Raw genomic sequence first — 14,506 nt, 5'->3', positions numbered from 1 at the left:
ACTAAATAAATTGAACATTCGGGATGGAATTAAATTTCAAACTAGGACTAGGAAAGAAAATTGAGAAATTAATGTTGAAGGATAGAACATATTATCTCATAAACGTAATTGCTTCATGAACCGACTTGATGCTTCAGGAAAAGTTCATTATGAAATAAAAACACAGTTTTATGTTGTCTAGCTCAACCATGATTGAAGGGGATGCTTTTAGTTTTGTAGAAATCAAACATTTCCAGTACAGTAGGAAAATTCAACATTTTGTGCTTTTATATCATCATAGAAAAACTCTGAAACGCCTCTGAATATAGTGTTAAATTTATTATGCAGCTTGTTTGCGGCTCCAAAAATTTTGAGATGAATAATATTTTTTTTAGTGTGAGAGAATGGAATAATAGCCTATATATTTCCTATGAGAGGACTCACATGGAGTGATATAAAGAATTTATTAGTGAGAGGACTCACATGGAATAATATAAAGAATTTATTAGTATGCAGGTTTCATACCTAATTTGTTGACAAACTAGAAATTGAAACGTTTGAAGAGTCTATCTTTTAAAATTTGTTTTAAAACTTCTATCGAAAACAAGATGTAATGGAAATTTGTGGTGATAAAAAATAGCTTAAAGATTCCCTTGAGTCCTCGAATTATCTATTAAGAAGCTTCAAGATAAAGACCTAAATTAAGACCTTATTTTTTATCTCCCTATCATTTTGATGATGTACTTATTGTATGAATAATAAATAAACTCAAAAAGCTCAATTTTCTGAGGTTGGAAATATTTAAACATAGTAAATCACTCTGTTTTGATAACGTTGCATAAATCATCATAAATACTATTATTTCTGTATTAGAATAAAGCAGTGGATCAATTGTTACTAAGCAAATATCATGCTAAACAAAAATAAGCCAGGAAAAAATGTTAAAAACAAAACAAAATTGAACAAAAAATAATTTTATTTTCAAAACATAAATAATATTATAGTTATAAATACAGTACTGCTTAATAGTTGATAAATCTTGTAGGAAATATTGCAATATTGGAAATGATAAGACATGAAATACTTAAAGCCGCTTTACCCAGTGGTTGACAAAGTTTTAAATTATGAAAACGATTTATTATAGTGTATTAATGGACATAATTTAAACAAAGTAAGGAAAGATGAAAAATTAAGATTACACAAATTAAAGTAAATTAAATAAAAATTAGGAATGAAAAAATACAAAAGAAATTCTTATTTAGGTTTTTAGTAAGGTTAATAATAATTTGAAAGATTTTTAAGACTAGAAATAAGAGGGCACTGGTATTAATGTACTGAAAAGAACATAGAAGCAGGCTTAACTACAGATAAGGCAGGTTATAACAGATACAGCAAGGTTTATATACACAAATTAAAATAATAATATGAGCACAATAACACAAAATAATATATTAAACGCAATAATAAAATTAATAAATGCAGTTCAAATGGTAGAATCACTATGCAAAATTGGATATCACTGAATAAACATAATATATTGCTAAACAAAAACGATGAAACGATATTTGATTGGTTGTTAGTTATAATATTATTCATGATAAAATTCATTAAAGCAAAAATTGTTTTGATAGATTTCTATGTGTTCATAAATTAGAAAAAACTTTTCAGTCAACTATAAAATATTGCAAAATCAATCCAGAAACTTCATGACACATTTTCAACATAAAATATTCAATTTTCTACACATTTTCAACATAATACTACTATTGCAAATGAAATATTAAACAGTTATATCGATATTTCCCTTCAATATTATTTTACGAATAAACCAAAAAATATATTTCTTAATACATAATGATAATAGAGATAGAATACAATATTATTACCATTACCGGTATCACAAAAACAATTCACTGTACAGATTAATTATATATTATATATAATATAATATCGTCGATACTATAGTCTTTATCTCAAAAAAAATCACTTGAAGCATTCACGCCTATAATACACAATCATTCACACTTATCAATTTTCATTCATTCTGTTAATTATTTGTAATATCATTTGTAAAGACCAAACTATACAAGTTTATACGTTTTATATTATTATTGTGCTTGTCTAAGAAATTAATTTGGTTAATGATATAGATGTTCCGATCTTTCAACTTTTAACACATATACGATATCGGATAATGTCAATCTTGCTTGCACTCAATTTCTGAAACTCAAATTATCAAATTTATAATTAACATTTTTTATCCAACACCCTCGGTAAGTTCGATTTTTATGGCTTTAAGGCAAAAGTTATAGACAAAAGATTCATAGAGAGAAATTACGAGAATGGTGAGCTATTAAGGGCTGTGCTGTGCTGATAAAATGAGAATGTTCTGTATTGCGCAGTCAAGTCTTATCTCTGATTAACCTCAGTATTTATTTAAGGAATCATAAAATGTAATGGATTCTATCTAAAACAGGAATACCGAGTCAGAGTAAAGCATACCAATCAAAACTTTCCAGATGACACGTCTAAAAAGTACAATAATTAAGTGCCGTTTGCACAGTTTCAGTTTGAACTAAATTTCATTGTAAACTGGATTAAATCAGTATCAAGTCAGGTTTGCTATAATGTGGTTCCATTTCAAGTTTAAGCAACTAGCTAATTAAATTCAGTTTAAGCTCTGACTGTGCAAACGACCCTAAGAGTAAGTTAATTTAATTTACCAAGTGCCTTCTGCACAGTGCCTGTCTAAACAAAATTCAATTTCAAACTAGGAAAAATGAGTTGAAAATTAATTCAGTTCGATGAAGCGGTATTTGGAGTGTGAGCTCATTGGACTTCTATCTATGTTTAAAACTAATCTTGGTTTAAATAATGCTAAATCATTAAACCAATTAAAACAAACATTTAAAGCTAATCTTGATTTAAATGAAAATATATTTGAATTTATTATGATGTGTTTCATTCAGGGTTTGAACCAACAGCTGATTAATCTTCGTTTAAACCACTGTAGATCATTTTCAGAAATTGAATGCAAGCAGCATAGCCACGGAGCCAGCCCAGCACCATTATACCATGGCTCAAATCTTTTAATCATGGAATACTTTCACAATATAGGCTTTGTTTTCGGAGGCGAAAAGCATCATTTCAACACAATCTTCACAGCAAGGAGAGGCTCATTAAAACTGAAAGACCGGTTCACAGTAATGCGAACCAATCAACCTTTGCCAAATACGCATCTAACAAGTCCGATTCACAGTAATGATCGATTCGTACTGATCAAACCATTGCCGAATTGGCATCTAACAAGTCTGATTCACAATAGGATTTTTGACTAAGCACCTTAACTAGACCGATCCACAATAATGACACATTAATAAAAATTCTGCTGATGCTGAATCAACTATAGCAGGTTGACACTGTTCAAATTTTGCGAGACTTCACATTACAAGCAGCCCATTCTATAGTGAGGTCCACGTTATAATGGCAGTAAAGAAAGTCTCTCCATTTTGCCACTGAGTTTACACAGCTGTTACTCAATTCTACCCATTAAATTTGATCTAATAAAATATAATTTCCTTGATAAAATAACCAATTTAATGTCAAATTAATCAAGAAAATATATTTTTCATCATTTGATTAAAAAATTTGCTTTCATAACTGAGATTAGATTTTTATACAAACCTGAAATGGCGACTAATTTGAAAAGCTAAGATGCAACAATCTGAATTTCAAAAGAACAGAAATTAAGTTATTTGGTAGGATTCTATTACTATTTCTTTCAAAAATAATAGAAATATAGAGATTTTATTTAAAATAAGTAATTTCAATGGAAATAATTCTGAAATAACCTTTCAATATTATTTTATACCGGTACGAGTAGGTCTAACCTATACGTGTAGGCTAACTGAAGCGTGGATGAAGTCTAGGATGGTTAGTTATCAACCTTTAAAATGTCATTTCAGGTATTTTAATTTGTGTTTCTCATACGGTAATGTCTAAAAATTATTTCATTGTTTCAAAACTACATTTTAAATCAATTATACGACTTGTGTACTCAAGTATTTTGATAGAATGAAGAAAAAATGGCGAATGAGAATTGTTTTTTTACTTTTGTAAAGTCACTGTCAAAAGTAAAAATAAAATATTCTGGCAAACAGACAACATTGCAAAGCTAGAAAGAGATAGCGCTATCTGTTTTGTTGTATGATAGAGAAGTACAGCAAGAGTATTGTCAATCGTACACTGCCATTATAACGTGGACCTCACTATAGATGAGCCAATTCTGAACCATAATATTCAGCAGAACACAATTTACTCTGATGAACAGTATTACAAAAGGCTGTGGTTTATAACTGCTCGTGGTCTTCACAGAACTACTAGTTTAATAAAGTAATATTTTTTATTTAACACAAACTTTTACATTAGCAAACTACGTTTTGATAAGCCTCCCCTATCTGTGAAAGCGATACATCGAAAACAATCCTCCAGTTTCATCACTATAAATACTTTATACCGTGTACTCTTTCTAGCACACACACTCACACACGTGTCACAGTACTCTTTCTAGCAGCAACAGCGATATTAGTTCGAGTTTCGGCCACCGTTGGCGCTGCGATCACGAACCGCGTCGTCTCTGCTGCGAGCGCCCAGCTTGTCAGTGCATTGTCTTGGCTGCTTCCTTCGCAGCCATTATCAATGGGGTCAGGCTGGCTAGCGGTCGTGCTAGCTTCAGGAACGGATGCTGAAAACGAAATAAAACGCATAAATAAAAATGTAAAAATGGTCAAACGACATAAATATCAATCAACGTCTATAGTCAATAACAATATACTACAGTACGCGTCCCATAGCTATGCCTCCGTGACTTTGAAACGGCATATAGGCAACGTATGATTCGCGGGGTAACATTGACGGTTTTGCATCAGGCTTCATAAACCGTAGATGGTGGAAGCTCCCTACACACAGGCTTCAGGAAACCTTAGGTAAAGGAAGCTCCCTACACACAGGCTTCAGAAACTTTGAACAAACACGTTGAACGACGTGCTGACAAAATTGCTGACTGATTGTCAGCTGTGTTGTGCTAAAAGGACGTAACTCTAAAAAGCTCCTTGTGTATCTTTTCGGATGCAACACGTTGCTTTTGAGAAGGTACAAAAGAGCAACTGCTGCTTATGGAAAGATACATTTTCAAGAATGTTCGAGGTTTTTTGAACGGGTAGTATTATAGTCTAGTGGCCCTCCGCTAATAGGAAAACCTACAGGACCCGGACTATAAGTAAATTCTCAAGGCTTTTTGTTGGCGGAGAGTTCCTTACGGGAAGGTCCACACCTAGCCTGATTATGGGCCGGTTTCCGAGCTCGGGATTTAGCAAAGTCCTAGACTTTAAACAGCTGGAATCAGAAAATTGGCTTTCCAAAACGGGGCGTAGTAGCAGTAAATAGTTGCAGCAAGATGAATCTTTATTTTCTCATTTCTATAATTGGAAACGTTTTCCCTTGACGAAATTAAACATTCCTAAATAATTCAAAATAGCTGAAACTTTACACTATTTTCTCTTCATTTTATTTTGTGTTCAATTTTCTAGTTTTTCGAAATTCAATTAAAACGTGACTTTGACAATGACTACGACTACGCCCCGTTTCGGAAAGCCTATTTTCTGACTCCAGCTGTTTAAAGTCTAGAGCTTAGCTAAATCCCGAGCTCAGAAACCGGCCCTATATCATGTAAGCCGTCAATTGGCCTCCCTATCAGCAAAGACCAACAATTCAATGTGCCCATCCCATAACACAGGAGTGACATGGCAAAAAACTCTGTTCTCATCGGGGTTTCAACCCGGAACCCCTAGTTTGCTATGCAAGCACTCTACCCACTAGACCACGGTGACTCCTGTGAATTAATATTGTTTGAACTGACCTTGAGCAATTCGCTGGCTCCAGCTCTGAGGTCGACGTCAACCTCTAGGCACTGATCAAGGAAGTCTTGGAAGATCTGCGACAGCTTCTCCTTCTCCTTTATTTCCGGCTTGCCGTTCGTCGCTATTAAGTACAACGCCTGGTACAAGCAAACAAACACAAACATAAAGATCAATATATCTCCAAAATATAAATAAACATAAATATAAATAGACAGGACAGCAAGTTAACAAGTTTCGATAAAATATTTTTCTGGTATGAGTGTTGACATAATTGATCCCATCGGAATATTTTCAACACAAATACAAAAACGATCATAGAAATACGATATGATTATGATAAAATGAAACTAAAATTTACATAAGATGTAAGTTGACTAATTTACATCAATAATAATTGAGAAAACTCTACACAATTAAGAAAGGAATAGGAAGTACAGTACTATCAATAAAATGTCCAGCCACGAGTGGGTATCAATCCAAATAGTGGACGTTTTGCCAACTACAATCACAAAATTCCTGATCCGAAATTTTGAGGCCTGGTTGCACAAAATCCGGTTGAATTTTAATCGTGATCAATTTCACGAGAACCAATCAGAAATTGCTTTTTCGAAAAGATGGCTTCCTGATTGGTTCTCGTGAAATTAACTACGATAACAATTTAACCGGCTTTTGTGCAACCGGCTCTAAAAGTATAAAATATTTCTAATCATGAAAACACAAATTTAAATTATCAACCACTTTTATTATTATAAAATATTATAATATATACAGAACCTGGTTTCGTGGCTTTACCAGCCACATCTTCAGCTGTTTGTTTACAACTACTGTCTACCCAAGAGAAAATGGCGGAGGAGGAAGTGTTTTCATTATGTGGAAAAGTACCACATCAGTCACAACACAACTATAAGGTATTTCTAATAATTTAAAAGCGAAAACCTACCCATATCCTTTCCCTAAACCAACTAAATTCTCCGTAACCCTAACCTAATATAATGATATGCGTCCATTTGCATTTTCAGCCGTTCGTGTCCATCCCGTGGGGCTCACTAGCTTTTCAACCATAATGCGGCATCCACATGTTGGCCCAATGACTACCAGCGCCAGTGTGTAGATGGGTGGTTTGCCAGTACTGGCCTAGAATGTGGACTAGGCAAAACCTAGCTGGGCTAGCGACTGGACCAACATGTGGATCAGGCATTGTGGTAAATTGTAATTATAACACGCAATAAGCAACTAATAATATATACCCCAACACATATCATTTATATTACATTGAATTACCTATGCCTATTGAGAAATTATTCAATGCATTAAACTTCATTGTTTTAATTGTATCAAATGTTATAGTATTCTAATTTGTATTGTAATTGATTTTGATTTGTTTAGAATGACAAATTCATCAACTATTAGCAGAGGTGACTCACCCTGAGCGGATTCTCGTTCAAATAAGGCGGCTCGCCCTCAATCATCTCGATGGCCATGATGCCCAGCGACCAGATGTCCACCTTGGGCCCATACTGCTTGCGAGTGACCACCTCGGGCGCCATCCAGTAGGGGGTGCCCACCATTGTGGTGCGTTTCGACTGCTCGGGCGAGATCTGCGCGCAGAAGCCAAAGTCGGTCAGCTTCACGCTGCCGTCCAGTCCCAACAGAATGTTGTCCGATTTGATGTCGCGGTGGATCACCTGAGCACGAAAAAAGTCACAAAATAAACTAATGAATAACTGTGCAAGAAGAAGAAGTGGAATACATGATGATATTGAAGAAGAGTATCAAAAGAATAGAAAATAAGGGAAGAAAGAAGGAGGATGAGATGAAAAAGGAGAAGAAGACAACAGCAACAGTGGAAAAGAAGAGGAAAGAAAAAGGCGAAGAAAAATAATAAAAATTGAAGGAGAAAAAAGAACACATGATGATTGAGACGAAGAGGAAGAAGAAGAGAAGATAAAAAAATAACAAGAAGGAGAAGAAGAAGATAGGAGGAATAAGTAGGCGGAAAAAGAGAAGAAGAACGAGTAGGCGGACAAGAGGAAGAAGACAGAAGACGATGAAGTAGAAGATTGATGACAAAGAAGAAGCCAGGAGCAGAAAGAGAAATTCTTCAATTCATCACAAGAATGGACCATTAGAATATATAAGTATTCTAGAAAGAAAGATAAATATTTTTTGTGTAGTTGAGAAGTTGATATTGTGGTAATTATTCATATTGAATGGAAAAGACTAAGAAATTGTCAAAAAACCACTGATTTATTGATAATTAGAAAGACCGGTTTCGGTTATTACACCATTGTCAATCTCTGATAAACTAAAACTAAATACAAGAGCAGCAGAATTCATACTAGTAGGCGAGTACTGCTATTGGTCGAGGGCATGAACGCCTGCCATTGGCCTATTTAGACAGTCTCCTCCAACTCAACGGTGTGACAAAATGGCGGCTTAAGCAACAGAATAGCCATGATAATAAAATTTACTTCCAGTACAAAATAAGAACCAAGAAAACAAGTGTGAAAGATAATAAAACAGATATGTAAATGGAAAAAGCTATGCTTACAATTTTATGATAAAACTAAATTCGTAGTGTTGTATTGGTTGAAATGAATCTGGTCATTTAAACTATACTGGGAATTTTCCTTAATTACTCTTGTTATTTCTAAAGCCTCTAGAATATTCAAAGATTTGCCTTTGTTATTAACATGCAGAAACTCGACATTCTCCTTAACTGTGAACTTGTGATTATTTGTTATCAAATGTTCTGCAAAGTTAGATTCCCCATTTTTGGAATATATTCCCCATTTTTATTCCAGATTGGAATAAACAAAATGGAGAATCTAACTTTGCAGAACATTTTTTAGAGCCCTAAAAATATAATAATCTCTTTCGAAATCCAACCTGATTACAATACAAAAACTCCAATGCTGATGTGCTAGGGCCCCTAAAATAAGAGCAACTCTTTTTCGACACCAAGAGCCACAAAAACAAGAGCAAAACAATTACAACGCAAAACCTCAATGCCTATGTGATACAGCCCCAAAAATAAGGGCAACTCTTTTTCGACACCAACCTGATTACAATGCAGAAACTCCAACGCCTGCAGCACTTCGCGACAGACGGACGCAATCTGTCCCTCGTCCATACAGGTCTCTGTGACGACGTCGGTGAGTGACCCTCCAGGCAGGTACTCCATCACCACCCACAGCTCCTCGGCCACCAGGTAGCTGTCCAGGTAGTTGACCACGTTGGGGTGCTTGTTCTCTCGCATCACCAGGATCTCGTTGATGATCAACTCCTTCTTGGGTTGCGCCGATAGGTTCATCTGTTTGATGGCCACCTCCATGCCGGTTGATGCTTCGATCGCTGTGTAGACGGTGCCTGACGCCCTGTACACACAAAAATCAGACATCATGAGTAAGAGTTATCTGACAAGACTATGTGCCAGTTGCACAAACGCCAGTTAAATTTTCATCGTGAATAATTCCACGAGAATCAATCAGAGAACCCGTCTTATCAGAAATGCCTTCTCTGATTGGTTCTCATGAAATTAATCACGGTTAAAATTTGACCGGCTTTTGTGCAACCGGGCCTATGATATTAAAACATTCAAACTATAGTAAGGTCCAAGTTATAATGGCAGTGTTTGATTGGCAATGGTATTGCTATATCCTTGTCTATCATTCTACAAAGCGGATAGCGCTATCCCTTTCTCGCTTTGCTCTGTTGCCAGATCGTCTTTTGATAATGTAGAATTAAGAATGAATTGAAAAAAATATTTCATCTTAATTAGGAAATTATTGAGAAACATAAAATCTACGATCCTAAAGCTGCGTTTACATCAAAGTTATTAACAAAATGTCGATTTCTCCGTCTTTATAGATTCTATTAGATTGAACATAACTTATCATACACATGATGAACATATGTGTTTGTCAAGTTCCGTTCAATCTAATAGAATCTATAAGAACGGAAAATAAACATTTTGTTAATTAATATAACTTTTTGTTAGCATCATAACCTCTTTTGGACTGATATGCAATCAAAATTCGGGAATGGAATAGTAAGGGCATGAAGCCTGTTTTTTCGTTTCCAATCATTTTATTTTTTAAGTTTTTTTGTCATTATTGTTGTTGAATAAATAAATAATATAAAATTATTTTTTTATATTTTTTAATATATTATGTAACAAGTTGTAATAATTTATATTAATAATAATTATATTATAATAAATTATATTAATAATTTGTATTAATTTATGTAATAATTTATATAAAATACAATAAGTCAATTCAATGAGGAAACTACGTTTTGAAAAAAAAAGACTCTTTAAAAACTCGAATGTTAGAAGTTCAATAATTAAGTATCCCTAGTAACGATACTTGGCTTAGCCGTGTTAAACGTTACGAGATTGAAAATATACAATTTTATAGTTAAATAAACACATAATATATAGAGTCCCCAATCTGTATCTTCAGTAAGATACAGATATATAATAATTATAGCATCAGCTGATGAAGAGCGCAAGGCGCTCAAACAAGATAAGTTTGTGATAGCTTTAGGTTTTGTGGATTTGCAGATTTGACGCCAAGTGAGATCTGACTTCCCAAGTTCGACCGACAATCTCCACGTACTTTTGAATAATGACAACCAATAGAAAATCGATTATTGATTTCGATAGTTTGATATCGATCAAATCGAACTCACCCCTGGCCGATCTTCTCCATCTTGGTGTACTTGCGGTTGGGGTCGCCGACGCTGACAATGGTCCGCAGCCGCTCGATGATCTCGTCGTCACTGAGCTTCTTCTTGCGACTGGTGGTGGTCGGCGTGGTGTTGGTGGTGGTGCAGTTAGCGTTAGCATTGGCGTTGGTCACCACGTTGTGGTTCTTGTTCTTGTCGAGGGTGGTGCCCGGACTGAGGCCGTTGGTGGTACGCGCGGCGGGCACCGGTGGCACTGTCGGCGGGCTCGTTACGGTGTCCTCTACTGGTTTCGTGTACTGTAACACCGAAAAATTAACGACATTAATAGATTATCCAAACTTGAAAGATAATGACTAATCCTAGTCAGACTTTCCCATCTTCAGCCAGGAACCTTCCCCTTCCAAATTTCAAACTTAACCTAGAAGCATTCTTCTAAATAAGCCTATATACTCCATGTCAGATTACTTCAAACTGCCAATAGAAGAATATCTTTAAATGTATATTTGTATTGCTATTGTAAATTTTTGTCATAACTATGTATCTGTGATTTAAGTTATAGTGTTTGTATTTTATTTGACGTTTCCGTTAGCATGTTGTATTGTGCCTTAAAGGAATAAAATCATTCTTATTCTTGCGACGAAATAATCTTAATTTTTTGTATTTATTCTTTTGTAGAAATAATGGTGATATATATCATCATGGTTGAATCTAAAAAGAGTTTTATAGTTCTCAACTATTGATTGTGATCGTATCTGGTATAGTTTCCTCTTCCTCATACGAATTAGTTGATTCATTTTGACTATGAGCAAAAGGTGAAAATCTGCTCTAGACTAGACTCACCTTTTTTGAAGCATTTACTTAAAAAGTTGAGCAAATTCTCTACTTTATTCATACAATTTTGAGTATAAGCTTTTACTTTGGAGCAAATGCTCAAACTAACATCACTTGATATATATCACCATTATTCCTACAAAAGATAGCTATCTGATAAAAAGATAGCCATAACAAAATAGGAAATAGGCATTTAAGAAGATGAGAGTGTAGACGATTATAAGAAGGCTATTGATATTATAAGATTATGCTGAAAATTATTATACAGGAGACATTTTTTTCACGCTATTATATTTTAAAATTCTAAACTCAACTAACCTAAAACTCAATTCATAAATAGAAAACAGAGCAGACGACGCAAACACAAGCGGTGTCTCCTACTTGCATGTTTAGCGCTTACGTGAGCTATAAAACAAAGTAAGACCACAAAGGCGAATCAGCTGATGAAAAATCTTTAAAATACGTGAGCGTTTGCTCCAGAGTTCAGGAGCATAAGGTAAGAGTATAAGGTGAAGCTTATTCATATAGAAATGAGCAAATGCTTATGCTTCTACCTAATGCTCATGAGCAAAACCTTATGCTCCATGCTCTTGCTCATGAGCATTTGCTCTGGTTTTATTCATATGGACCATTGTGTTATAAATATTGGAAAATGAACAATGTACTCACAATAGACTTTGTACGCTCAGGCCGACTGGCGACCGGCGGCGGCGTAGGCAGCGTCGCCGAACCTCCCAGCATCTCATCGGTGTCCACTTCCCCGCTAGCACTGGAGCCCGTGCCGCCGGTGACCGGCTGATGTGAGTCGGTGTCGGGTGTGGTCGTGGACGAGGGTGACGAGTGTGAGGAGGACAGCTGGCTGTGGGACGAGTGCGACGAGTGAGCAGTCGTGTGCTGCTGCGCATGCGTCGCCGGGTGCACCTGTTGGGGGTGCGGGTGGTGGCGGAGTGAGGGGCGGGGCGAGAGGGCTGTGTCCACAGCGGCTGCAAAAGGTAACACCATCGAAATTAATTTATGAAACAAATAATTAATTATTGAAGATTGTAAACAAGTGAACAGTCTTAATTTATATTCATTAAAATCACTTCACTTATATGGGCAACTTTATTCAAACTAATAAAAACAATATAAAAACTTGTAGTACCCTTTATTAAAAACTTGTACCTTTTTTAATAAAATAATATCATTCAATTTGACTTGAATAATTCTATTTTTGATAACATTAAAAGTGAATATGATTAAAATTTAATAGCTTCAACCAAAAATAATGAATAAGAAATAAATTAATCATATGGAAATAAGCATGTAATTAATATGTCATAATATTATCTGGTATCAACTTGTTAATTTTTTACATTTTAACTTGAAAATGACCTAAGGTCGAAGTCGAAAGTAGTCGTTAAAATATTTTAATAAAGAGTACTACAAGTTTTTATATTGTTTTTATTAATTTATATTCATTGTACAATGCTTAGCTGGCTACTGACAAACGTTCCTACAAGCCAAATGCATGCACGGCAACGCGCCATTCGAACTACTTCCATAATCGGTGAATGTGAAAATTGTACGCCGTGAAATCTGTATGTGTGAGAACGAAAATCTTCAAGAGAGAAAACGGAACTCGGTAAACTTGGATTTCAGTTACCGATTTCTCGCCGACACGACACGACAGAATGTTTTCCGATTGGCTGATAAGGTTGGCTTATCAACAATTAGCCAATCAGAGAGCTATCCTGTCATATCGGCGAGAAATCGGTAAGGGCCGGCCACATTAAGGCTGTACAAAGGCTAAAAATAAACTTTCTACTGGTGATATTTTTCAAAGTTTTTCAATATGTATATCATCAAGCTATCAAAATGAAAAAGTTTTCTCAAAAAAAAACATTTTTTTTCTGATCATTACTTTTTGAGATATGAGCGCCTATAGTTAAAATTTTTGGGACAGAACATTTCAAGTTCGGTAAGAGATAAATCCATGGGATTTAGAGGATAGATTCTTCACGGTATTGTTGATGTAATAGAACAAAACATTTTTGAAAATATCAATTTTTGTGAGTTATTCAATTTACTAAAAATGACCAAAAATAACTTCCAGTTGAGTTACTCTAAATCTCTTACCGAATTTGAAATGTTCTATCCCAAAAATTCAACTTTAGGCGCTCATGTTTCAAAAAGTTATGATGCCTTCACCATCAAATTACCTTTGTGTATGAGATATTAATCCGTTCACGGACTTTTCATCCAGCCTGTATATCCTAAATATGATTGGGGAGGAACAAGAGCCTTGGCCCAGAACTATTCCATCTAAAACTATTCCTAAAAGAGTTTAACAGCATCACTCGCTCACTGAAGACTGACTAATATCGGTTTCTACAAATATCGATTCTTGATTAACACAATATTGAATCTCGATTAAAACAATATCGGTTCTAAATTAATAACATGTCGATTCTCAAATAATACAATATCGATATATAATCGATAAAATCGATTATTAGGCTACTTACCGACCATCTTTGTGGTAGTCATGTACTTAGATCCTTTAACTTCTTTGCTGGAAGTATCGAACCAGTTGAGAACGTCAAGCACGGCCTGAGGATTTTTCTTCTGCTCCAATTTACTGATGTTTGATTGCATAAGAAGTTGGGCCCAGGCCTCTGGCATACCCTAATCAAAGGGGGAAAACAGAAAAACATTAGTAAAAAAACAATATCAAACTGTAAAAAAATTCAACAGGAATTACAAATTAAACTCTGAGGTTCATATGCAAAATCTACGTTTAACGCTAATCCACGATTACATGTAGGAATGGTCGCATTTATTATAATGAGTTTCATTCCTGGTTTAAAGCAACAGCTGATTACTTCTGATAAACTGAATTGATCCATACTACAGTTACTGTATAAAGATAGTACCTAACTGTAGTAAATACAGCCCTAAATAGAAACATATTAAGATGGGAGCCAAGTATCTGTGTTGCAAAATTGTGAGGAGTTTCAATCTTTTGTCCACATTACACTTGCACTATTACCATACTGGATTAATTGAAATAAAGTTACTGTGCATCGACTGTTGTCAAATCATAT

The 14,506-nt window shown here is 34.9% G+C and overlaps 1 protein-coding gene across 2 annotated transcripts in view; it reads right to left on the bottom strand.

Moving 5' to 3' along the window:
• Positions 1-937: 937 nt before the first annotated feature.
• Positions 938-14,506, bottom strand: part of LOC111064403 (serine/threonine-protein kinase PAK 3) — a 32,136-nt gene continuing 18,567 nt past the window's right edge. For both annotated transcript variants that reach the window (XM_039439888.1, XM_039439889.1), the window contains 7 exons: positions 13,928-14,087; positions 12,090-12,403; positions 10,593-10,885; positions 8,959-9,274; positions 7,322-7,582; positions 5,897-6,034; positions 938-4,723 (listed from right to left, as the gene is read on the bottom strand). In XM_039439888.1, coding sequence (XP_039295822.1) covers positions 4,637-4,723; positions 5,897-6,034; positions 7,322-7,582; positions 8,959-9,274; positions 10,593-10,885; positions 12,090-12,403; positions 13,928-14,087 — 1,569 coding nt within the window. In that variant the 3' untranslated portion in view covers positions 938-4,636. The remainder of the gene's footprint in view (positions 4,724-5,896; positions 6,035-7,321; positions 7,583-8,958; positions 9,275-10,592; positions 10,886-12,089; positions 12,404-13,927; positions 14,088-14,506) is intronic.

Source organism: Nilaparvata lugens, chromosome 13 (assembly GCF_014356525.2).
Source record: "Nilaparvata lugens isolate BPH chromosome 13, ASM1435652v1, whole genome shotgun sequence".
NCBI lineage: Eukaryota > Metazoa > Arthropoda > Insecta > Hemiptera > Delphacidae > Nilaparvata > Nilaparvata lugens.
Note: the sequence above shows the minus strand (reverse complement) of the source record. Positions and strands in the feature narration are given on the sequence as shown.